The following is a 23746-nucleotide window of genomic DNA, read 5'->3' on the forward strand; positions in this document are numbered from 1 at the left end:
ACTAAATGTAACGTAATAATCCATTTCACACACATGCTTTATTGACTTTCTTTTGTAAAACAACTACACCTTTGAGACAAAAGAATCCCTTTCCTTTGCCATGGAAAACAGTTAAGGTGACCAGCAACAGATGACACGTACCAAATGTAACAGGCTGCCATCTTTAGGATGTCATATTTTCCTGCTTTTAAGCCAGGTATCACATCATCTCCATATTTTTATACGGAATAGTTATGTGCACAATCCTATAGTGTACCAGAAGTACACAAACAGCCTGGTGTTGTGAAACATGGGCGTCACTCAATTGTGGATAAAACTTGTTTTGTCGCATTCACATTCAATGCAGGTTTAAAGATCCTACAAGTTGACAGCTTTGTGAGGACAGCAGTGCAATATGTATCAGGGAAATAAGCCGAATGGAAAACAACTGGGCATTAAGCCTTGCTTAACCAATTGAGGCTTGTTCAGACGATTCCAACCGAGAAGTACTGTTCACAGCCACCCCTAGATGGCGGCAACAATCTCAGTGAGACCTTTTCTGCGATACTTAATAGAATAAAACTAAAACCTCAAACAGTGTCAACAAAATACATTCAAAAATACTGGTGGACTAGATTTTGAAGTAAAATGTAGCAGCTTACAGTGTGATCAAAGTTTGGAACATTTTGCTCAGAGGGATTGGATGTTGACGTAAAATGTAGCAGCTTACAGTGTGATAAAAGTTTGGAAAACTGAATCAGTGCAGTTTGTAGTTGGCAAGTCATCATTCACCGGGGTACTATAGAAAACAATTTATGTGCCAGTCAGTTTCTTGTGTTGCTCTTTACAAAGTGCTTAACTTATTTGGGGAAAAAAGGCAGTTGTATTTTAAAAGTGTACACAATTGAGGTACAACTACTAATGCTTAGGTACAGTATTACAATTACTGTAACTTTGCTGGTATTAAACTTGAAATGTATGCTCTGATGAACTGTCAAACTCAAGTACAAAATGCAGAGCTGGATATTTAACTCATTCCACATTCAAAAGTGAATCACCATGTTACTAATATAAAAGCAAATTAAAATGTTCATCATGAGCCCAACCCAAAACACTCATACAATGACAACCAAGTGCACATTTTCCTCAGCTCTGTGATTGTCAGTGAGCTTGTCAATGGCACCGCTTCATTCAACAGAAACATGCATGATTCAGTGTGCTGTTCCATTAACTAAAAACAGGAAGACACCACCTGCTGCTGTCCAAAAAGCTCACTCTTGCTGTCCCCGCTTCTTGTGCAAAAGATTTAGGTCAGTGAGCCAAGTCCACAGCAGTATGATGAATGTTTGTCCATAAATGAGAAGTACCAGGTGACCATCACTTCTGAAGTCCACTTGAAGTGGACATAAAAACCTCTTGGTGCAGCTTAATCCATGATCAACCAGATATTTTATGCAGGTGCAGCTTAATCCATGATCAACCAGGTATTTTATGCAGGCTCAATGTTCGACAACTCCACAAGCAAGACTACTGGGTATGTCTTTTTGGCTTATGTGTTTGGAAAAAAAAAAATCATCACTCACAAAAAAAAAAGCAAAACTGGGAGAGAAGTCCAGTCACAGCATGAGGGTCAAAGACTATGTCTTGCCGCTCTTGCCCCCCATTACAAGTGGTCTTGCAAACTCCACAAAGTCATCTATGAGAACAGGCCATGCTCCTGTGAAAAGTGAGGGAAAAGGTATTAGCTACTTCTCACCTAAGCTTACATGCAAATTTTTGATTTGATTTAATTGAGTGATGTCCTGCAAATCATCCCCTTGAGGAAAATAATACATTACATTAGGAGCAGTCAGACAATCATCATGCATGTTAAATATTGCAACTTCATCAGCTAACCCTCTTCATCATAGTTTGACATGTCATCTGCAATCATATTGCCAAAGTCCAGAAGGAGGTTCCATGTGTCTTTGGGGATAGAGCGCTTGTGATGCTCCTGAATGTAACATAGTAACCAGACAATTGATCAGAAGGGGAAAAGATGTGATTTCATGACACCGTAAGGTTTCATCCAGTATGTGTGAGCTTGGGTTATGTGGAAGAAGTGTGACAACTTTCTCCACTTACCTGCAGGAATGTGTTCCAAAGGTCCAAAAACTTGAAGCGACCTGTAAGAACTAGATTCCAGTAAGCCACAGCCATCTCTAACTCTGAGACATTAAGAATAATGGAGAAAATCAGTCTGAATAAATACTCCCATAAAACATTTTGCTTTCAGCCTTACCTAAACCTTTCTGCCCAGGATTCTTGGCAAAATTAAAGGTAAACTGGTAAAAGTCTTTAAACTTCCCAGTGTCTTTCAGCTCCTGCTCTAGTCTGGGAAGGATGGCCTTTAGTTTGTCAGGAGTGTCACAGCTGGAGGGATTAACGGCAAATAATAGACTTTACCAATGTAATTATTCTAAATAATGGTGAGGATCTTAGGCAGAGTAAATAAAATATTGTTTTGAAAGCCCTCTTTCAAGTTGCAATTAAAAATACATTTCACTGATACTGACCCGAGGTCTGTCATTCCATCCAGGAACTCTTTCTTGCTAAACTCGCACTGCGTGGCCGCTCTGAACTTCCACGCTACCACCAATATGCTCATGCTTGCCGGGTCCAGGGTCAGGTCATCACAAAACTGCTGGATTCCATCGATGCCAATCTTATTCTCATCCTGGGGGTCTGCAAAGAAAGAATAGAAAATGTGATCACACAACTGTAAACACCCCTGAGAATGTCACTGCCTCCTTATACTCACCTTTATATCTGTTATAGAGCTGTTCCAGCTTCTTGCGATCGACTGAATTTTTCATGGATTCTTTATAGTAAAGGTCTGGATTTTGGAAGTAGTTGTCTGTCGCGACTTCTAGTTTCCAGTCATTCTGTGACAGGCAGTACACAGCAGTCCTCTCCCCTGCCTGTGTGAAGGACATGAACTGCCGAACCTTGTCTCTCTGTGATGACTTTAACTTGTGCTGACAGAAGAAGAATTCACACCAAGGCCCATACGGTAAACACAAAGCCAGGATGAATACACCATAAATGCACATTTGAATTCAACACACAGTTGCAAAGCCTACCGTGAGATCCCATGTCCGATTTTAGTCGGCTATCTAATAGTACAGTATATAACAACCTTCAGCAACAGAAACCCTCAAATGTGGCATACATTTGATATGGATACAACACAAACATTGCTCAATATAAAATGTTCATACAATGCAGGTGTTTGCAAATTCAACGTTCAAGGAGTTCGAAAAGCGTCAACACAACGTCGCGATGATTTGCAGAATTATCACGCAGTGGTAAATGAACCCAGAAGGTCATCCAGTGCAAGTCTTGGAGAAGTGCCGACCCGACCCGCGCGGTGATCGAGCAGCACATTCGCCGTGAACGGACGTGAGACAACAACACGGGATCCTCCGAAGTGGTCTCCTGACCCCCTTTAGGGGACATGACCTACCAAAAAAGGGAAAGGTACGTGCCACAAGTGCTGTCGTGCGCGTTCCAAATATACCAACCACTGACCTTCCGTTTCCATCATGTTCCATATTTCATCACACTAACAATGCGCCACACGGCTACAGACACTGCAGTCAACTGTTTCGCAGTATCTTCAAATTATGATTAACAGGCAGTGACAGCATTTGTATTTTTAATCTTAACTTGTTCTGGTGTGGCGTTTTAAATTGTACCTACCATTTTATCACCCGCTGTTTTGGCCAACATATCTACTTGGCCTTGCTGCGCATGCGCCAACAGAACTGCGCCGCTGTGTTTGCAAATGATTCATGGGACATGTAGTCCACAGAACTTCACAGGCCGTGTGACTTGACGTCTATTTTTTTTAAATAACTAATGTAATGTGTTCCAAAGGAATTTACCTCAGAAGAACGTTAACTTTTTTCTTTTTTTTTAAAGAATATTGCTTGTCAGTGAGACCCGCTGAAGAGCGATTCCACAGCTGTCGTGAATAATAGAAGTCTCTCTAAAAGTCGTAATAACAGATTTTGAATGGGATTGTCGGTTGGGTTTGAGTTAAACACTGCAACGACTCTACTCCCATTCTTAAACTGCATTTTAAAACTACTATATAGCGCTGATGATAAATGACGTGAGGGATTCGTAGTACTGTAGTTTCGGGCACTTGACTTGATCGGGGAGGAAAACAGAACTACAACTCCCATATTGAAGCAGATAAACTGTTTCGGAAGTAATATTGGACGACTCAAAGTTAAAGTACTCAACCGAATTCAAAAGCAACGTAGCTATTGGTCTTTTCTTTGCTCCGTGTTCGCATCAAAGGCTGCATTATTAATGACCTACTGCGTCAAAAAGATCGTTTGTGCTGATGGAAGCTAACGACGTTAGCAAAGTTGTGTTAGCTTGAGGGAGCTTCGTGTGTCATGGGAGTTCTATGCGGTGAGAGTTGACTCGGGTGGCTCGAGCTGCTCTGACAAACTCCGAGGAGAGTGCAGGTAAGTACGGTTCAAAGTAGAATAAGATATCAAAACGTTCAGGTGAGAATTAACCAATATCTGCACCTACCGGGACGATTGAGCGATTGTCCTCTTTGCTAGTGCGATGTTGCTGGTTATCACAGTGGCTGGCGGACGGAAGTAAACGTGAAAGTTGGTGGCCAAGTGAGTCGCTGGAAAGCTGCACTGAGGCTGGCTTGGTTGAGCTGCTATGTGGGACGACTGGCCAGGAGGGGGGAGCCATCGCTCTGATACAACAAGCTGATTGTTCCCGGCTTCTTGAGTCGTGCAGTGGAGAGCCAACGCAAGGCAAATATTCTCTCGCAGGTAGTAGCTGTTCCATTATTCGTGTGTTTAGACTGGACATTTGTCAAATGGGACGTCTTCGCACTGTCCCCTGTGGCTGCTCACCTTTGCGTGATGGTAGGATATGTTACGGTTTATCCGAATGTCGTCGCATGCTTTTTCGCTGGTTTTCTGTTGGACGTGCAGCTGAGTCGTTCCTGCATCGATGGTTTCCCTCTTGGACCATTCAGTGTCCACCAAAAAAGTGCCGTAGGTACAATGAGGACAAATTAATTTCCAGAAAACGATTACATTTAATTTCGTGTTTTCCACCCACAGTATTCATGTACACTTCTTATTTAATCATATTTTAGGTCACTGCCAATATTTTTAAATTTTTAAAAACGCTTAAATTATCACATTTTTGTCTTGTACACACTACACCAACTCGATGAACAAGTCTTTATCTTAATGTCATCATTCACTCTTAAGTATTTGCAGTTTTGAGTGACTTTGTACTGACTATGACATTCATACAGTGTAGTATAAATGATTGTGACCAAGTATACATATGTTTGATATTATATAGCCTCAAAAATTGAAATTATACATCGGACCAGATTATTTTTCAGACTATAAAACATTTACATGAATGTGTGTTTTCATTACAGCAGCCAGCCTGTGAACAGAGGTACTATTGACTTCCAGTCGCTGCATTACCCAAGCAGCATTCCAGTCACTGCATTACCCAAGCAGCATTCCAGTCACTGGAGGAAGGACCGGGCAGCAGCTTGGAAAGTTAACGTCGCCCATCTTTACTAATGCTCACAAAGGTGTGAAGCATCTTGGGTGTGAGTTGAAAATATTCAAAAGGACTATGTGCATTATTAATGGTCAGTCAATGAGCGGTGTTGACGGTTTAACCCCCTGTATTAAAATTCAGGATTCCATGCTGGAATCCAAACACTTGGCATGTTCAATCAAGCCAAATGCACCTAGCAACTCAGCACAAGGTGTTGAAGAATTCTATCCATCCATCCATTTTCTGAGCCGCTTCTCCTCACTAGGGTCGCGGGCGTGCTGGAGCCTATCCCAGCTGTCATCGGGCAGGAGGCAGGGTACACCCTGAACTGGTTGCCAGCCAATCGCAGGGCACAGAGAAACAAACAACCATTCGCACTCACAGTCATGCCTGCGGGCAATTTAGAGTCTCTAATTAATGCATGTTTTTGGGATGTGGGAGAAAACCCACGCAGGCACGGGGAGAACATGCAAACTCTACAAAGGCGGGGCCAGGGATTGAACCTGGGTCCTCAGAACTGTGAGGCTGAAGCTCTAACCAGTAGTCCACCGTGCCGCTTGAAGAATTCTAGCCAACATAAATTGTTTGCACATCTTGTTTAATCTAACAAGCTGTAACCACACCTTACCTAAATATTCAATGTGCTGTATTGAAATACAAACAATGACTGACCTACAAACATACTCTCAAAAAAGTGTACCTTTTTTTTTTCTCAAATATGGAGCTGACAACTTCTGCTTTTTGATCATTTCCAAGCCCACAAGTTCAAACGATAACATTTTAAGACAAGTCACTTGCATCTATTTTTGTTTCCGAGAATATCTGAATTGATTTCCATTATAACTCATCAATGTCATTTCCAGTTAGTGGATTTCCAAGTGTTCTATGAAGGGTAGTTCTTGTGACGTGCATTCAGGTAATTTGCAGGGAGGAAAGTTTCCGGTTGTAGCACGAGCATTGTTGGTGCCATGATTGCCATCGCTTCATTGCAGGATTTTGGTCTTACTGTGGAACAAACAAATCACCATTATATATGACCAGACATGTTCTTGAAAGTTGTAATCAGTTGTAGCAGTTTATCATTCCATGAAGTTTCATATTAGCAGGCATGTCTTTTTCTTTTTTTCTCATCTTTCCCAATTTTCAGGCCTATTACTTTCATCCGGTCCACACACTCTAGTCAGGAGTGAATAGCCTCTTTGGATGCAGATTGTCTGGTTACTTTTGTGCCTTGGCCTGGCTTTGGCATCTGCTGTGAAGCAGACAGACCAGGTGGCTCAGCATGCCAACAGGCAATATCGCAGAAGTGTGGCCACACAGGGAAAAACCTGGTTGGCCAATAACTGCAGGTGGCTGGGTAACCTCCTACGCCGAAAGAACGTCGTCATCAGTAAGCTGGCAGATGCTGCGGCTGCTGTTAAGAGAGACCAAACACTTTCAGAACCTGAGCGTCACTTTCAGGTACAAGACTCTGTTTTTTGTGCTATACTTATTTTGTTATGGTGATGAAATTATTTTTGCACTCAGATTTCTCGATACAACACCCCTTAATAACAATTGTTTTATTAGTTTTTATTTTATTAAAAAAAAAATTATTGTTGGACGACTGTCTTGTTTTGGTCTACTGAGGTATGTGTGCCTCTCTGACTTCCTTTAGGTGCACACAATACAGGTTTTTCAGAAGGAGTTGAATGAGAGTGAGCACATGGTATTCCAGGCGGTGCGCAGTCTGCAGAGGGCACTGCAGGGAGACTACAGGGATGTGGTCAACATGAAGGAGAGCAGCAAACAGAGGTTGGAGGCTCTCAGGGAGGCGGCCATACAGGTGATCAGCTCATGAAGTTATAGCAAGCATCTACGTCATCACTGTCTTAGACATGAATTGTCCATGGGGATTTCACACTATTAATCATTTTGAACTATTATCCATCAATAACTAATTGAAAACTGATTTTAAAATCCACTATTTACACAGTGTGTTTGCCACAATTGAGGATGACTTATACATACATACATACCTGTACGATACATACCGGTAACATACATGCATACCGGTTACATACATACAGGCATACAGTTGTGCTCATAACTTTACATACTCAGGCAGAATTTCTGATTTCTTGGCCATTTTTCAGAGAATATGAATGATAAAAACTTTTCTTTCACTCATGGTTAGTGCTTGGGTGAAGCCATTTATTATCAAACAACTGTTTACTTTTCAAATCATAATGACAACAGAAACTACACAAATGACCCTGATCAAAAGTTTACAAACACCAGTTTTTAATACTGGGTATTGCCCTCTTTAACATCAATGATAGCTTGGCGTCTTTTGTGGTAGTTGTGGATGAGGCTCTTTATTTTCTCTGATGGTAAAGCTGCCCATTCTTCTTGGCAAAAAGCCTCCAGTTCCTGTCAATTATTGGGCTGTCTTATATGAACTGCACGCTTGAGATCTCCCCAGAGTTGCGGAATGAGATTGAGGTCAGGAGACTGAGATGGCCACTCCAGAACCTTCACTTTTTTTCAGCTGTAGGCAATGACAGGTCGACTTGGCTTTGTGTTTTGGATCCTTATCCATCCATCCATTTTCTGAGCCGCTTCTCACTAGGGTCGCGGGCGTGCTGGAGCCTATCCCAGCTGTCATCGGGCAGGAGGCGGGGTACACCCTGAACTGGTTGCCAGCCAATCGCAGGGCACATACAAACAAACAACCATTCGCACTCACAGTCACACCTACGGGCAATTTTAGAGTCTCCAATTAATGCATGTTTTTGGGATGTGGGAGGAAACCGGAGTGCCTGGAGAAAACTCACGCAGGCACGGGGAGAACATGCAAACTCCACACAGGCCGGGGATTGAACCCGGGTCCTCAGAACTGTGAGGCTGACGCTCTAACCAGTCGGCCACCGTGCCGCCTATATCCTTATCATGTTGGAATATCAAAGTACATCCCATCTGTAGCTTCCGGGCTGATGAGTGCAAATTTTCCTCTAGTAATTTTTGATAATATGCTGCATTTATCTTGCCATCAATTTTGACCAAGTTTCCCGTGCATTAGTAGCTCATACATCCCCAAAACATCAGCGATCGACCTCCATGTTTCACAGTAGGAATGGTGTACCTTTCATCATAGGCCTTGTTGACTCCTCTCCAAATGTAACGTTAATGGTTGTGGGCAAAAAGTTCAATTTTGGTCTCATCACTCCAAATGATTTTGTTCCAGAGGTTTTGAGGCTTGTCTCTGTGCTGTTTGGCATATTGTAAACGTGATTCTTTGTGGCATTGGCGTAGTAATGGCTTTCTTCTGGCGACTGGACCATGCAGCCCATTTTTCTTCAAGTGCCTCCTTATTGTGCATCTTGAAACATCCACACCACCTTTTTCAGAGAGTCCTGTATTTCAGCCAAAGTCATCTGTGGGTTTTTCTTTGCATCTCGAACAATTTTCCTGGCTCATGTGGCAGAAATTTTTGTTTGTCGACCTGATCGTGGTTTGGTTTCAACAGAATCTCTTATTTTCCACTTCTTAATTAGAGTTTGAACACTGATTGGCATTCTCAGTTCCTTGGATATCTTCTTAAATCCCTTTCCTGTTTAATACAGTTCAATGACCTTTTCCCGCAGATCTTTTGACAATTCTTTTGCGTTCCCCATGACTCAGAATCCAGAGATGTCAATGCAAGGGTCTGTCAGGAGCCCAGAAACTCACTGAACCTTTATACATACACTGATTACAAGCAGACAGATCACAAGTGTGGATGGTTACCTTTAGTAGCCATTCAAACCCATTTGTGTCAACTTGTGTACATGTTATCAGGCCAAATGTCAAGGGTATGTTAACTTTTGATCAGGATCATTTGTGTAGTTTCAGTTGTCCTTATGATTTAAAATGAGTAAACAGAGTTGTTTGATAATAAATGGCTTCACCCAAGCACTAACCATGAGTCAAAGAAAAGTTTTTGTGTTATCAGTCATATACTCAGAATAATGGCCAAGAAATCATAAATTCTGCCAGGGTATATTAACTTATGAGCACAACTGTACATGCATACATACGATAAATCAGGTATTCATGAAGGGTTGCTACACTTATGTAATTTGTGTAGTTCTCTGATGTTAGAGGTTCTAATCTTTGATTCAAGAAACACAAAGAGCACAGTCCACGTATTTTGTCAGGTTTAGTTTCTAATTCTACAAGTACATAGTAAAATGCAATTAAAGAGAAAAGGGAGGAAAATCTATTCTATTCTATAGAAAGTTGAGGAAAATAGCGAAGGATGACACAGGGTGAACTACCTCAGGTGAACCGCTATTAAGTATTTTCATGGGCCAAGGATGAGATTCGTGAGACTTTCCCACTCATAATCTTAATCCAAATATGTGATACACCAATTTGTACTTCATCCATCCAACCATCCATCCATCCATTTTCTGAGCCGCTTCTCCTCACTAGGGTCGCAGGCGTGCTGGAGCCTATCCCAGCTGTCATCGGGCAGGAGGCGGTGTACACCCTGAACTGGTTTCCAGCCAATCGCAGGGCTAATACAAACAAACAACCATTTGCACTCACATGCACACCTGTGGGCAATTTAGAGTTGCCAATTAACCTAACATGCATGTTTTTGGGATGTGGGAGAAAACCGGAGTGCCCGGAGAAAACTCACGCAGGCACGGGTAGAACATGCAAACTTCACACAGGCGGGGCCGGGGATTGAACCCCGGTCCTCAGAACTGTGAGGCAGACCCTCTAACCAGTCGTCCGCCTCAATTTGTACTTAATTTGGTAAAAGTATGACTCACAGTTTGAAGTGGCAGCCAAGGATGCTGCGCGCCATGAGGAGGAAGTTTGTCCTGAGCGCCGACTTGAAGGAAGAAGAAAGTTGAGCTTTGCCAAAAATCGATTTTCTGGGACCCATTGTGCTGAGGTCTGACTGGCTCGGCGGGTCACACCGCTGTGGCTCTGTTTGGGAGCAAGCGGCTGGTTTGCTGAAACATCTCGTCTTGTGGATAGCCAGTGGTTTGGCCTTACGACCAAAACTGGGGTTCCACTTTGGTCATTACTGCTTTGGTGATGAGCAGTTCCTGGTTTTCTCCACACATACCGCTTACAATTAACGCCAAAAAGTTCTATCTTGGTCTCATCAGACCAGAGAATCTTATTTCTCACTATATTGGAGTCCTTCAGGTGTTTTTAAGCAAACTCCATGCAGGCTTTCATGTGTCTTGCACTGAGGGAAGGCTTCCGTCGGGCCGCTCTGCCATAAAGCCCCGACTGGTGGAGGGCTGCAGTGATGGTTGACTTACTAGAACTTTCTCCCATCTCCTGACTGCATATCTGGAGCTCAGCTCATCTTTGGGTTCTTCTTTACCTCTCTCACCAAGGCTCGTACTCCCCGATTGCTCAGTTTGGCATGACGGCCAACTTTCGGAAGGGTTCTGGTCGTCCCAAACGTCTTCCATTGTAGGATTATGGAGGCCACTGTGCTCTTAGGAACCTTAAGTGCATCGGAATTTTTTTTGTAACCTTGGCCAGATCTGTGCCTTGCCACAATTCTGTCTCTGAGCTCTTGAGGCAGTTCCTTTGACCTCATGATTCTCATTTGTTCTGACATACACTGTGAGCTGTAAGGTCTTATACAGACAGGTGTGTGGCTTTCCTAATCAAGTCCAATCACTATAATCAAACACAGCTGGACTCCGATGAAGGCATAGAACCATCTCAAGGATGATCAGAAGAAATGTACAGCACCCGAGTTGAAAAAATGAGTGTCACAGCGAAGGGTCTGAATACCTATGGCTGTGTGATATTTCAGTTTTCTTTTTTAATAAATCTGCAAACATTTCAACAATTCAGGTTTTTTCTGTCAATATGGGGTGCTGTGTGTACATTATTGAGGAAAAAAAATATTTTAGCAAATGGCTGCACTATAACAAACAGTGAAAAATGTAAGGGCGTCTGAATACGTTCCTGTACTTACATGCACGCTACATCCATACATACACATGCTAGCGGTGTAACACAAACTTATTTGAATTGGAAAATCCTTTTTGATTTAAAAGATGTGAGTGTATCAGTACACAGACTAATGAATCTTATTGCATCGAACTCAATATAGTTTGAACCGGCCGATCGCCTGGTCAAACAGTTAAAAATCAGTTTGATGTTGCTGACGCAGCTGCATCTCCTTTGTCCATCTACCTCTTTCTTAAAGGTCCCGTATTTTACCAAACCAACTTCTTCTCGTATTTGGGAGTTATATTGTCTCTATGATGCCACAGTAAACGTGAAATCTGAATTAAAATCATCCACGCATTCCTGAGTTCCAGACGTTTTTCTGCAGGGAAGCCTGAAATCAGGTCATTCCAATTTCTCTAGCTTATCTACGTCACTAGCGAAGATCTCCGCTGACCTCTCCGCTCCTGAGCCAGTGCTGTCAACAAAACAAACACGTGTGCTGTCACAAGTGGGTCTTCTTCACGGAGGCACCCAATCAGAGGAAAGGGGGCGGTCTTAGCCAAATATGGACAAAATGCATACAAAACTGGGTCAAACAGAAGTAGCTGTCAGAGGGGCCTTTTCTGGACACTCGTATGACAAAACCAAGGTGTTGTTTTTATTTATTGTTATTATTATTATTATTATTTTTTTAATAAATGAAATGGACACTTATACTAAGTCCATGTTCGTGAGTCACTTTATGGAGGTCTCAATAGCCAAAATATGGGACCTTTAAAACTGGCGAGACTCATTGCAGTTACGTTAACTAGCACTGTGAGTTTGTGAGTTAAAATGCAAGGAGAAATTGCAGACTCTGAGAGGATTCACAACACCCCGGCAAGTTTAAAGTACAAAGTGCCGGAAGCAATTTGGATTTTATATGAAATATATGTGAATCAAACTGTATCAAATCGAATCGTCAGCACACTGAATCAAACTGAATCGAATCGATCAACTTTAAAATGTACCACACACACCACAAATACATGCATGAATACATACAAACATAGTTTATCATAAAATTAGGTCCAACTGCAACAAAGTATTGACAACCTCAGTAGGTACACCTGTACACGTGCATAACAATGCTCAGTTTTGTTTGATAGTATTTCTGTGCCTTTCTAGTATGTTTAATGCAGGGCGATTCTCCATCAATGCAAACTACAACGACTGTAATATTTTTAAAGTAAAACCTTATATATCTTTGTGTGAATTTTTGACACCACTTGTATTATAATCAGATGCTGTTCAAATGTATCTTCTATAGTGTCATGTGAGAGTCAAGTTGTGACACTCACTGTGATGATTCTGTCACTATTGTATTGGTACTGTGTGTGCTCTTAAGTCTGATTTTAGGCTTTACACCATAGCCTGATAAACCTTTCATGTTTGTGTTGTCTGTCTTGACTTATTGATCAACAGTTTTGCAGCAGAGTTCTTACTTTTTTGCATAATAACCTTTTAAGATGTCTTATTTTATATAATCTTGTGCTCCTGTCTTTGACTTAATCCTCCAGGAGGAGCAGGAGTATGTTGAACTGTTGGCTGCAGAGAAGCACCAGCAGGAGGCTGTAAAGAGTGTCCTTGCCCGTAATAAGACTCTGTCTATGGTCGACGAGATCCTGGAGGATGTCAGGAAGGCAGCAGACAGACTAGAAGAAGAGATTGAGGAACATGCCTTTGACAACAACAAGCAGGTTAACAATTAACCGTACTGTGAACTTCTTATGTTGAAGTTGTCCCGAGCATTTCTAAAGCAACCAAAATACAAATCAGGCGATATACCTTTCTACTTTATTTATAAACCACCAATAAAGCAACTACATCTGGAAACAAAGTGTTGTACACAAATAAAAGTCAAACATAATAGAAACAATTAAAGGTAAAACAATAAAACAAGTAAATAAACAAAAACACAAACACTAAAACAGATGAAGTCTTAAGCTGTGTTGAAAGCCCCCCCAAAAAAAGGCTTTTGGGAAGAGTTTTAAAAACGGACAATGAGGAGGCTTTTCTAATGTGTAGAGGGACACCATTCCACAACATAGACCCATCAATGGAAAAGGCTCAATCACCTTTGAGCTTCTACCTAGACCTCGGTACCTCTAGAAGCAGCTGACCTGAGGCACCGGGCAGGGGCGTAGGGATGTAGTAGCACAGAGAGGTAAGGCGGGGCAAGACCATTTACAAATTTACAAAACTTGATGAAAGGATCTTGAAATCAGAATCAGAATCATCTTTATTTGCCAAGTATGTCCAAAACACACAAGGAATTTGTCTCCGGTAGTTGGAGCCGCTCTAGTACAACAGACAGTCAATTTACAGAACACTTTGGAGACAGAGACATTGCCAAAAAACAATTGTGCAAAAAGATGCAGAGTCCTCTAGCACTTAGAGCAGTTCGAATGACTAATATTGCAATAGACCGGTGCAATGACCATTGTGCAAAGGGCGCCGAGACTTCAAGGAGTGTATGCGGTTTAAAGTGACGAGTAGTGCGATAATCTGGGACAATGTTGGCTGTGCAAAAGTTACAGATACTCCTCAAACAGTGTGCAATGGAGCAGATGCTACTCTGGCATGAGTGGCCAGTATATGCAAATAGTGCAGCATGGCGAGACAACTACAGTGAGTGCACAAGTAATACATAATTGGCCCCACAGAAATGTGACAACGAACTCAAGTCAAAAAAATTGCCAGCTTGTTGTAATGGAATTATAGGTTAGGTGTTTAAGAAGTTGATCGCAAGAGGGAAGAAGCTGTTGGAATGTCTACTAGTTCTAGTTTGCATTGATCGGTAGCGCCTACCTGAGGGAAGGAGCTGGAAGAGCTGGTGACCGGGATGTGGAGGGTCCGAGAGGATTTTGCACGCTCTTGTCTTAGTTCTGGCAGCGTTCAAGTCCTCAAGGGTGGGACTTCTTCTTTGATAAACAGCCAAGGCTTTCCTGAGATGTCTTGTGTACGCAGACGGACTCTGCGGGGCAGCCGAGGCTAGGGGTGCTGGGTGTCATCTTTACTGACGTGTCCATCACATGCATAATGTAAAAGAAGCTGTATTTGACTACTGCATTTATTTGCCGATCCAATTTAAAATCATTGTCCATTTTAAAAGCCGAGTTTGAGACGATTGACCCAAGTCAACGAGTTAGTATGTACACCGGGACCAAACACTCATTTTAGTTTTCATTTTTTAATGTCTTTGAGACATAATAGAAATTCTTTAACTGAGAAAGCATTTCTTCCAGCTTTCTTCCTTAATGGGACATAAATCTGACTGTCATCGGAAGAAAAATCTTAAATCATACATTCTGCCAGGGTATGTAGACTTATGAGCACAACTGTAAATGAACTGAACACAGCAGAAAACATATAAAATCAGAGGCAGTGGTAGCAACCTTATCATTAAAGAAATACAGGACGCTATTGCACATTTCAAGGTAATACATTTGGATGTGACTTGTTACTTCCCTCCACTCTCTTTTTTGCTGTATAGATGCAAGGAGTTAATGTAGAAGCAGTGCTGAGAGTGGAGGATGATGAGGAGAATGTAGGCAAGAGAAAGAACAAATCTGCTCAGAGGGAAGCAGAAGCCGACCTGGGCCTGAGCATGCTCATTGACTCTCAAAACAACCAGTATGTGCTGACCAAACCCAGGGATTCCACAATGCCAAGAGCAGACCATCATTTTATCAAGGTCAGTTATTTTTTTTAATACGTGATATTGTTCAAAAGTGGATATCACTTATCTTTTTTGTGAGTGTTATGCATGTATTAATTACCTAAATATAACTCATTTCATTCTGTGTGAATAGGATTTGGTCTCTGTGGTAATGTTGTCACTACCCTGTGGCTGGATGTGCACTATGGTGGGTCTTCCTCCCATGTTTGGATACATCATCTGTGGGGTCCTGCTTGGACCATCTGGACTGAACAGCATCAAGGTGTGTGTGTCTGTCATTGCAGTTTTGTTACATTCATTGGGAGTGTTGATTTTATTGTTTGTGTGCAACAGTCTATGGTCCAAGTAGAGACACTAGGAGAACTGGGGGTGTTCTTTACCCTCTTTGTGGTGGGACTGGAGTTCTCCCCTGAGCGCCTTCGTAAGGTAAACAAACTGGGACTTCAGTTTGTGATCTTAAAGGATGTGCAGTATAACAGTATGTGTGTGTATATCGTGTGTAGGTATGGAAGACATCAGTGCAGGGTTCCTGCTACCTGTGTCTGCTCATGGTTGTTAGCGGACTGTTATGGGGACAAGCGCTGCACATTAAACCCATACAGACTGTCTTCATATCCACGTGTCTCTCACTGTCCAGCACCCCATTGGTGTCCCGTTTCTTAGCAGGTGGTAGCAGAGGGGAGAAGGAAGGTTAGTGCATCAATGTGATGTAAAATGTTCAAAATTCTACAAAACTGTCATTGCAATTTGACATGAAACACATCACAAACAGATCTCCCAGGTAATTCGTTTTTTAATTAATTTGTTTATTTATTTTTTCGGCCAGATCTTGACTTTATTTATACACTTGCCACTTTTATCATCATTAGGTACATCTGTACATTCTTCAGTACAAGAGCTTTATCAAAACATAATGTTTTACACTCTTGCATAGCTTAATAGGGTAACCCCAATAAGAGCCATCCCTCTGGATGATGCTTTGCAGTTGTACACCATGAGAAAAGAATTATTGCAAATTAAAATTCAACCTTGAGTCTTTAAAGGCATGTTTTTTTCTTTTTTTTGATGCAGCTCTTGTATTGATCAACTTAGATTCTGCAGGTATACCTAATATTGTCCTCAGTAAATGTTTTCAGCACTTACATCTTGTAAAATATTTTGCAGTTGTTTGACTTATCTGATCATTTAGATGCATGTCCTCATAAAAAGTAAATGTTTTAAGTGACATGTGACTTGTTACTGTACGTCTGACACAGGTGACCTTGACTACAGCAGTGTACTGCTCGGGACGTTAGTGATGCAAGACGTTCAGCTCGGCCTATTCATTGCTGTCATGCCCACTATGATCCAGGCTCAAAGTGGAGACACACACAGGTCAGTTATCTCTCACCTCAAGTTTCTCCTGCCACCAAGCATAGCATGCACTCTGTCATTGGTAAAACCACTTAGCTTCCTTGTGTGCACTGCAGCTTCCTATTTGGAAGTCTCCATGTACTGTACCTCCTGGCGCAGGTCCTGGTGTCTCTGGCTGTCGTGATGCTTCTCTGTGTGTTGCTCAAATCGTTTGTAGTTGGTGCCTTTTACAAGAAACTACATACTGAGAGCAAAGGCAACAAGGAGATCCTGGTGCTGGGGATAGCAGCTTTTGTTTTTTTCATGCTCACGGTATGCGCAGTATTTATTTGTTGTGCTTCTGTACTTACATACGTGAAAGCTACTTACATTTATTGACAACAATATTAGGTAACAGTGTTCACTCCACTATTTGTGGGGAATGGGGACTGAGCCCTAACACAAGATGGTGGTAAATCACTACTACAATGGTGCCTTTACAGTGTTAATGATTCTCGCCTTTGACGTTGTTAGAGATGTATTATTAAAGCAATGTTTATAGTTGTAGTACAGCAATACACTACATACATTTTTTTATTTAATATATTTTTTAATTGTAACTTTCTGTTGTGTTATTAATAAGTACCAAATTCTTAAAACACCTCGGTGTCTCTGCAGACTTCAACTACTGTATATTCATCTTATCAACTACTGTATATTCATCTATCTATCTAGCCATCCATTTTCAATACCCTTTGTCCTCATTAGGGTCACTCATGAGCCAATTTTTGGCTAGAGGTGCAGTACACGCTGAACTTTTGCCAGAATTGTTGAACACATTGACAAACAGTCAGCCTCACTCACAATTCACATTTATGCGCATTTTAGAGGCTTCAATTAACCGACAGTAACATGCATGTTTTTGGAGAATGGGAAGAAACCGTTATACTCAAACAAAACCCAGGAATGCTTGGGGAAAACTTGCAAACTCCACACAGAGATGCTCCAACATAGATTAATGAGACACCGATCTACTGACTGTACGACAGATGTGCCACTATTACACCATGCTTCCTCCGTCATCCATCAAATCATAATTTCTCCTTCGCTTATCAAGGTCTACAACTAGTAATAAATAATAAATACTGCGAATACTACTGATAATAAGTAGTACTGTTGTGGTCGTCTCAGAAATTTAATGCAAATGTTAAGAAATGAATTAAGGAATATAATGCATAGTCACCAGACAGACATGAAAATAAATAAATAAATCACAGACTGTGAGTAGACCAATTAAGTTTGAATCTGAATTTGAGTGGTTGATACTGAGATTGTACAAGTATAATAAAGTAGCCATTGTCTATATTTATTGTTTCTGTGCTTGCTTTTTAAGGTTACAGAGTTTCTGAATGTTTCAATGGAGTTAGGCTGTTTCCTGGCTGGAGCTTTGCTGTCCTCCCAAGGTCACATGGTCACCGCAGAGGTCAAAGGATGCTTTGAGCCAATTCAAGATTTCCTCGTCATCATCTTCTTTGCCTCTATTGGTCGCATACCCTTGATGATTTTATGACTTCATGATGATGATGCACTGTAGGTTGATACTAACAGACATTAATTTGATGCCGCAGGTCTCCATGTGTTCCCTACATTTGTACTGTATGAACTCACCATTCTGGGGGCACTCACACTCACACTTGTCATCTTGAAGGTAATGACATTTTACCCCCTCTGGTACTTTTGTTCTCTTTGCCACCCGTTTCAAAGTCCTCCTCCATCTTTATTTCTCTTGTCAGTTCCTGATGGCCGTGCTGGTGCTGTATGTGATCTTGCCGCCCAGCTCTCGTCACATTCGCTGGATAGTCTCAGCTGGACTGGCACAGGTCAGCGAGTTCTCCTTCGTCCTCAGCAGCCGCGCGCGTCGTGCCGGCATCATCTCTAGAGAGGTCAGTGGTGACTTCAATATTAATCAGAATCATCTTTATTTGCCAAGTATATCCAAAAAACACACAAGGAATTTGTCTCCGGTAGTTGGAGCTGCTCTAGTATGACAACAGACAGTCAATTGACAGAGAACACTTTGGAGACATAAAGACATTGACAAAAAACAGTCACTTAGCAATAAAGGGTTAATAGTTATCTGGTAATGCCGGTACTTATTTTTTTTTTTTTTTGACAATTGTGCAAAAGATGCAGAGTCCTCTAGCACTTAGAGCAGTTCGAATGACTAATATTGCAATAGTCCGGTGCAATGACCATTGTGCAAAGGGCGCCGAGACTTCAAGGAGTGTATGCAGTTTAAAGTGACGTAGCGCGATAATCTGGGACAATGTCGATTGTGCAAATGTTGCAGATACTCCTCAGTCAGTGCGCAAATGGAGCAGATCCTACTCTGGCATGAGTGGCCAGTGTTGGTCAACAACAGATATGCAAATAGTGCAGTGTGGCGAGACTAATACAGTGAGTGCACAAGTAATATATAATTGGCCCCACAGAAATGTGACAACAAACTCAAGTCAAAAAATTGCCAGCATGTTGTAATCGAATTGTAGGTTAGGCGTTTTAAGAAGTTGATCGCAAGAGGGAAGAAGTTGTTGGAATGTCTGCTAGTTCTAGTTTGCAATGATCGGTAGCGCCTACCTGAGGGAAGGAGCTGGAAGAGCTGGTGACCGGGATGTGGAGGGTCCGATAGGATTAACATGGCCATACGTTCACCAAACACATCATTTCCACCTAGACAAGACAATGAGAAATGGATATTAGATATTTATTATTTATAGATGTGTGCACTGCATTGCTCTGCATCATAGGTGAGCAGTTTGCCCCTAAAGTTGTGGCTCATCTGTGTAGTTTACTCTCTTAACTGCCACAAAACTAGCTCTGAGATAAAAATGTAAATTTCTGTCCGGGTGAAGTTGTAATGTAGAAGGTACGGAACAATCAGTCATCAAACATACCAAAAGGTATATCAAGTAGTTTTTAATGTATGTTCTACTCAGGTGTACCTGCTGGTTCTCAGTGTCAGCACCCTCAGCATGCTGCTGGCACCAGTCCTGTGGAAAGTGACTACACACAAATGGGTGTCACGAAGAACTGTCACATGACCAGGCTCGGTTTCAGGACAAGACGTTACTGGGAGGTGGGAAATCCGGCAGCATTAACACAATTTGAATTATTCATTTGGCAGCACAGCAGAGAGTGAAATGTTGTCATATGATCCCATCAAGTGGGGGCTGTCCAAAAGAAATTTTTTGCTGATGTTGCTCTAAGATATGTTTATAACCTCACTTTCCAAATTACTACAAATTTCTTCCATTATGCTCCTCTTCTATTATTAGTGTTATACTGCAAAAGTAGCTGTAATGGCACATTGGGGTATTACCCAAAACAGCCACCTCCTCTTTTACAATGAGAGTAAACAACATTATATGCTACTTTTGTAGTTTTTGTTGGACCAATAATACATTGATACAGTTGCAAAAACATGTATGTTGATGCTTTAGAATTACCTGGATTTCTGCATGATCTGATCTTCATCTAAGTCACAACAGTAGAGATTATTGTAAACTAATACCAGACAAACTAATTCTATGTTTTGAATGAACACAAAAACAGTGAAGTATGTGTGTTTGAACCTTTGGATTTAATAATTGACTGGGAAAAAAATAATAACTCGCTGAGTCTTTGACAATAACAACCTAAACCAAATATTTCCTGCAGTTGGAAATCAGAGTTGCACATCTCACAGAAGGAATTTTGGACCTTTCCTCTTGACAAAAGTGTTTCAATTCAGCAATACCCTATTCCCGTGGTGTGCTGTGCCTTTTTGTCATCCACACTTAGTGTGTTCCTGCCAACCAATTTGACTTTGGTTTCATTTGTCCATGCAAGTTTGCCAGTAGTGCTGTGAAACTTCCAGGCGCTATTTTGCAATCTTCAAACCTGTATCAGTGTATTTTTTGTTTGTTTTTTTCACAGCAGTTGCTTACTCCGTGGTGTGCTCCAACATCCATTCTTGTTTGTTGTTTTACTTATCATAGATTTGTCAACGAAGATAAGAGCTAGAGATTTGTAAAATTCTTTAGTCGACACCTTAGGATTCTGCGCTGTTCTTGCTTTCGAGATCTCGCTGTGCTCTTTATAGGACAGACACTTCTCGGGAGAGCGGCAAGAGTGCTGAACTTGCTCCATGTTCTTCCAGCTTCATGCAAGTCAACAATTCTTAATTGTAGTTATTCTGAGAGCTCTTTTGTGGGAAGCATGGTTCACATCAGCAAAGGCTTCTTGAGAAAAGAAATACTATTGTGTGTTTACTGGGCAAGGAAGCTTTCGATAGATAGCTAATGTGGTGGATTTCCTGGTCTGTGATAGATAGCTAATGTGGTGGATTCCCAGGTCTGTGATAGATAGCTAATGTGGTGGATTTCCTGGTCTGTGAAACACCCTCATCTGGATGAGTGGCGCTTCCGTTGAGCAAGAGCAAAGAATACCTCGAGACACAGGCATTTGGGATAAGTTAAAGTTAGGTTTATTGAAAAGGCTTGGTGTCATAACCGCAGTTTTCAAAGTCAAATTAGCTAAAGCCTGCCCGATATTCTCAGTCACACGCTTATAAAGTCTCGCATCTGTGGGCGTACTCTTAAGGACTTCCCCTAGGCCCGATTGGCTCACTGAGTGGGTTTGAATAGCAAGCTCCTCCCCTTACCTATAGTTGGTGTCAGTTTTGTCCACAAGGTGGCTCTCTTTCTGTCCATGAATGAACCGAACGCAAGAGACTGGTTTTGAACCACCAAATGATGATAGTAATCATTGATATTACAATGGCAGTCCCCTTTTATGGCTCACCTCCTAGCTTACCCAGAGGATGTATTGTCCTGTAAATAGCAGGGGGGAGAACCTGCTGGGTAAGCAAAATGTTCCCAGAAAGCAATTACTCTCTTTGAAGTAGATAGTTCAAAGGCCCCATGGTTAACGCAGTCACTCTTTACACGCAATTTACTGTAGTGTGAGGATGTATGAAATAAATTGCTATTAAAATACACTACAATCGATAGATAATCTTTGAGGAAACCAACAACTTTAACAAACATGTCCACTTTCATCACATTGATTGAACTCTTAAGGTTGGCTAACTTCTGACTGATTAGGTCTTGGTGAAGTAATAATCGCATACTTTTACATGTTGTGTCCAATACAAACATGGAAACATAATTGTGTGGTTAGTTTTTTTCCTGACTGTGTATTGTTGGGACTTCCAGTTGATGTCACCTTTTTTTAAACCAATTTATGCAGGATTCCGGTGGCCTGGTGACCGACTGGTTAGCACATCTGCCTCACGGTTCTGAGGACCTGGGTTCAAATCCGGCCTCGCCTGTGTGGAGTTTGCATGTTCTCCACGTGCCTGCGTGGGTTTTCTCTGGGTACGCTGAATGGTTGTTTGTTGATATGTGCCCTGCGATTGGCTGGCGACCAGTTCAGGGTGTACCCCGCCTCTTACCCAAAGATAGCTGGGCTAGGCTCCAGCACGCCAGCGAACCTAGTGAGGATGAGCGCTACGGAAAATGAATGAATGCAGGATTCCAGGTAATTCCAAAGGGTTCACATACTTTTTCTTGCAACTGTTGTTATTGTAAATAGAAAATAAATTATGTTATTGCACTAGTTACCATTGCAAGTTAATGTGCCTATACAACTTACTGCTCTGCTCAGCTCTTCTATGTATGCTTTGGACATCTCTATGTACTGTATGTAATGAACGTGCTGTTTCTTGATGTACTGTACATACTGTACAAATTACTGTTGATGACCTTTCAATGGAAAAAGATACTTTTTGGTTTTGTCATTTGTTTATTTATTAAATAGATGGAAAAGCAACATTTGCAGTACTTGTTTCGGTGGGCACGTTTATGCCTCAACCAGTTACTTGCACTTTTATACAAAAATGTTTTCACAAATATACCCTAAGAATGGGTCTAGTATCATGTGTTTCACAGAAAAAACCTAGCACATTTGTGTTTCTTTTCATGTAGTTTCACATGGGACCACTCAGCTGGGAGGTACATGGTGCATGAATGTGATGCATGGATGTGGAGAGGTGAGGCTTCACATGATGATCTGTCCAAACAGAATCTTCACCTGTCTTAACAATCTAATTGAGCAAATACTGTCACTCTTCTAGGATCTCAGGTCAATGAAAGTTCATCTTGTGATCAATAAATGGTAACTGTGTGTGTGTTTGTGCGTGCATGCGTGTGTGTATAAGCTGTTAACCCCCAAACTCTTCTCTCAGCAGATTTAATTCGAAGCACCATCATCCAATTAGCAGCAGTGTTTTAAATAGAACTCCGGTGTGAGACTGCTTCTGCAATTATGCGTAAACTGAAAATACATTGTGAGCAGCACAATTATGACATTTTGAAAAGTGGTGTATGTAAAAGTTACACATGGTACATGGGTTTAGAAGAAGAGAATAGGCAAACTGGTTGGAAGGTTGCATGATTGCCAGCTCACATTTTTGGGGAGGGAGGTAATCTACAGCTAGATTGTGCCGATGTGCCCAATAAACTTTCTATGGTTGGATGGGTCAATTAAAGGCACCTTAAATTTAGACTTTCATTAAAATGCTGTTAACATTTAATTGTGGACTTCAATCCTTATGATTACTCTTTGTAGTTTCTGTAAAAAGTTTCTTGTAAAAAAACCAAAAACACTTAGACTGTTTAATTATATTTCTATTCTGACTTGGAAAAAATGCAATCTCATTATTGTGTCTACTGCGGTTGAAATAAGTTGCTTGACTACAGTGACAATAAGGGATCTTTTAAGATTGGATGGATGGGTAGATCTATGCAGAAACACAATGTGTACACTTAATGTTCCTATTCTTCACATACTGTAGGTTAGTGAAGGATAAACCCAGAGTGGCTAAACCCCTTCGGGGAAATGATAAGTCAGTCAAACATGAATGTGTGAGAGGAAGGACTCTTATGTTTAGCCAGATTCACTGTAGGAACCGCAACCTGTTGTAAACACCATCATTGTCCCCCCCCGCCCCCCCAATCTTTCATCATTTTCTCACATCTACGACAGATTTTTAACTTTTTTTTGTAGCTTCTGCTGAAACAACCTTTTGTCTACTCTACTGTCATCAAC

At 41.5% G+C, this 23746-nt stretch overlaps 2 protein-coding genes across 5 annotated transcripts; one reads left to right on the forward strand and one right to left on the reverse strand.

Annotated features, from left to right (window-relative positions):
* Positions 1–8: 8 nt before the first annotated feature.
* On the reverse strand, positions 9–4743 carry dcun1d2b (DCN1, defective in cullin neddylation 1, domain containing 2b). Of its 4 annotated transcripts, none has more exons than XM_061763141.1 (7): positions 4570–4743; positions 2780–2996; positions 2535–2703; positions 2261–2391; positions 2104–2186; positions 1876–1972; positions 9–1696 (listed from the first exon to the last, which is right to left on the reverse strand). In XM_061763141.1, exons 1-7 carry the CDS (start codon positions 4741–4743, stop codon positions 1617–1619), a joined length of 951 nt encoding a protein of 316 aa, XP_061619125.1. In that variant the 3' UTR covers positions 9–1616. The 4 variants fall into 4 exon arrangements, with proteins under 4 accessions (XP_061619125.1, XP_061619133.1, XP_061619149.1 ...); XM_061763149.1 differs by lacking the exon at positions 4570–4743 and adding an exon at positions 3721–3817; XM_061763165.1 differs by lacking the exon at positions 4570–4743 and adding an exon at positions 3550–3714.
* On the forward strand, positions 4686–22468 carry tmco3 (transmembrane and coiled-coil domains 3). Its single transcript, XM_061763088.1, has 15 exons — positions 4686–4826; positions 5456–5635; positions 6734–7047; positions 7244–7411; positions 13104–13283; positions 15080–15280; positions 15399–15527; positions 15599–15691; positions 15769–15955; positions 16522–16639; positions 16735–16930; positions 17991–18141; positions 18226–18305; positions 18391–18540; positions 19594–22468. Exons 3-15 carry the CDS (start codon positions 6790–6792, stop codon positions 19696–19698), a joined length of 2016 nt encoding a protein of 671 aa, XP_061619072.1. The 5' UTR covers positions 4686–4826; positions 5456–5635; positions 6734–6789; the 3' UTR covers positions 19699–22468.
* The last annotated feature ends 1278 nt before the right edge of the window (positions 22469–23746 follow it).

This window comes from Phyllopteryx taeniolatus, chromosome 2 (genome assembly GCF_024500385.1).
Source record: "Phyllopteryx taeniolatus isolate TA_2022b chromosome 2, UOR_Ptae_1.2, whole genome shotgun sequence".
NCBI classification, from domain to species: Eukaryota; Metazoa; Chordata; class Actinopteri; order Syngnathiformes; family Syngnathidae; genus Phyllopteryx; species Phyllopteryx taeniolatus.

Excerpts from the sequence above, each read along its gene's own strand:
- dcun1d2b (XM_061763141.1), bottom strand. The coding sequence starts at position 4,743 with ATGGCTCCCCCCTCCTGGCCAGTCGTCCCACATAGCAGCTCAACCAAG. Across the intron at positions 2,392-2,534 it reads GATGGAATGACAGACCTCGG|CTGTGACACTCCTGACAAAC; the intron begins GTCAGTATCAGT and ends TAATCCCTCCAG. Across the intron at positions 1,973-2,103 it reads TTTGGAACACATTCCTGCAG|GAGCATCACAAGCGCTCTAT; the intron begins GTAAGTGGAGAA and ends TGTTACATTCAG.
- tmco3 (XM_061763088.1), top strand. The coding sequence starts at position 6,790 with ATGCAGATTGTCTGGTTACTTTTGTGCCTTGGCCTGGCTTTGGCATCT. Across the intron at positions 15,281-15,398 it reads CAGACCATCATTTTATCAAG|GATTTGGTCTCTGTGGTAAT; the intron begins GTCAGTTATTTT and ends CTGTGTGAATAG. Across the intron at positions 16,931-17,990 it reads TTGTTTTTTTCATGCTCACG|GTTACAGAGTTTCTGAATGT; the intron begins GTATGCGCAGTA and ends TTGCTTTTTAAG.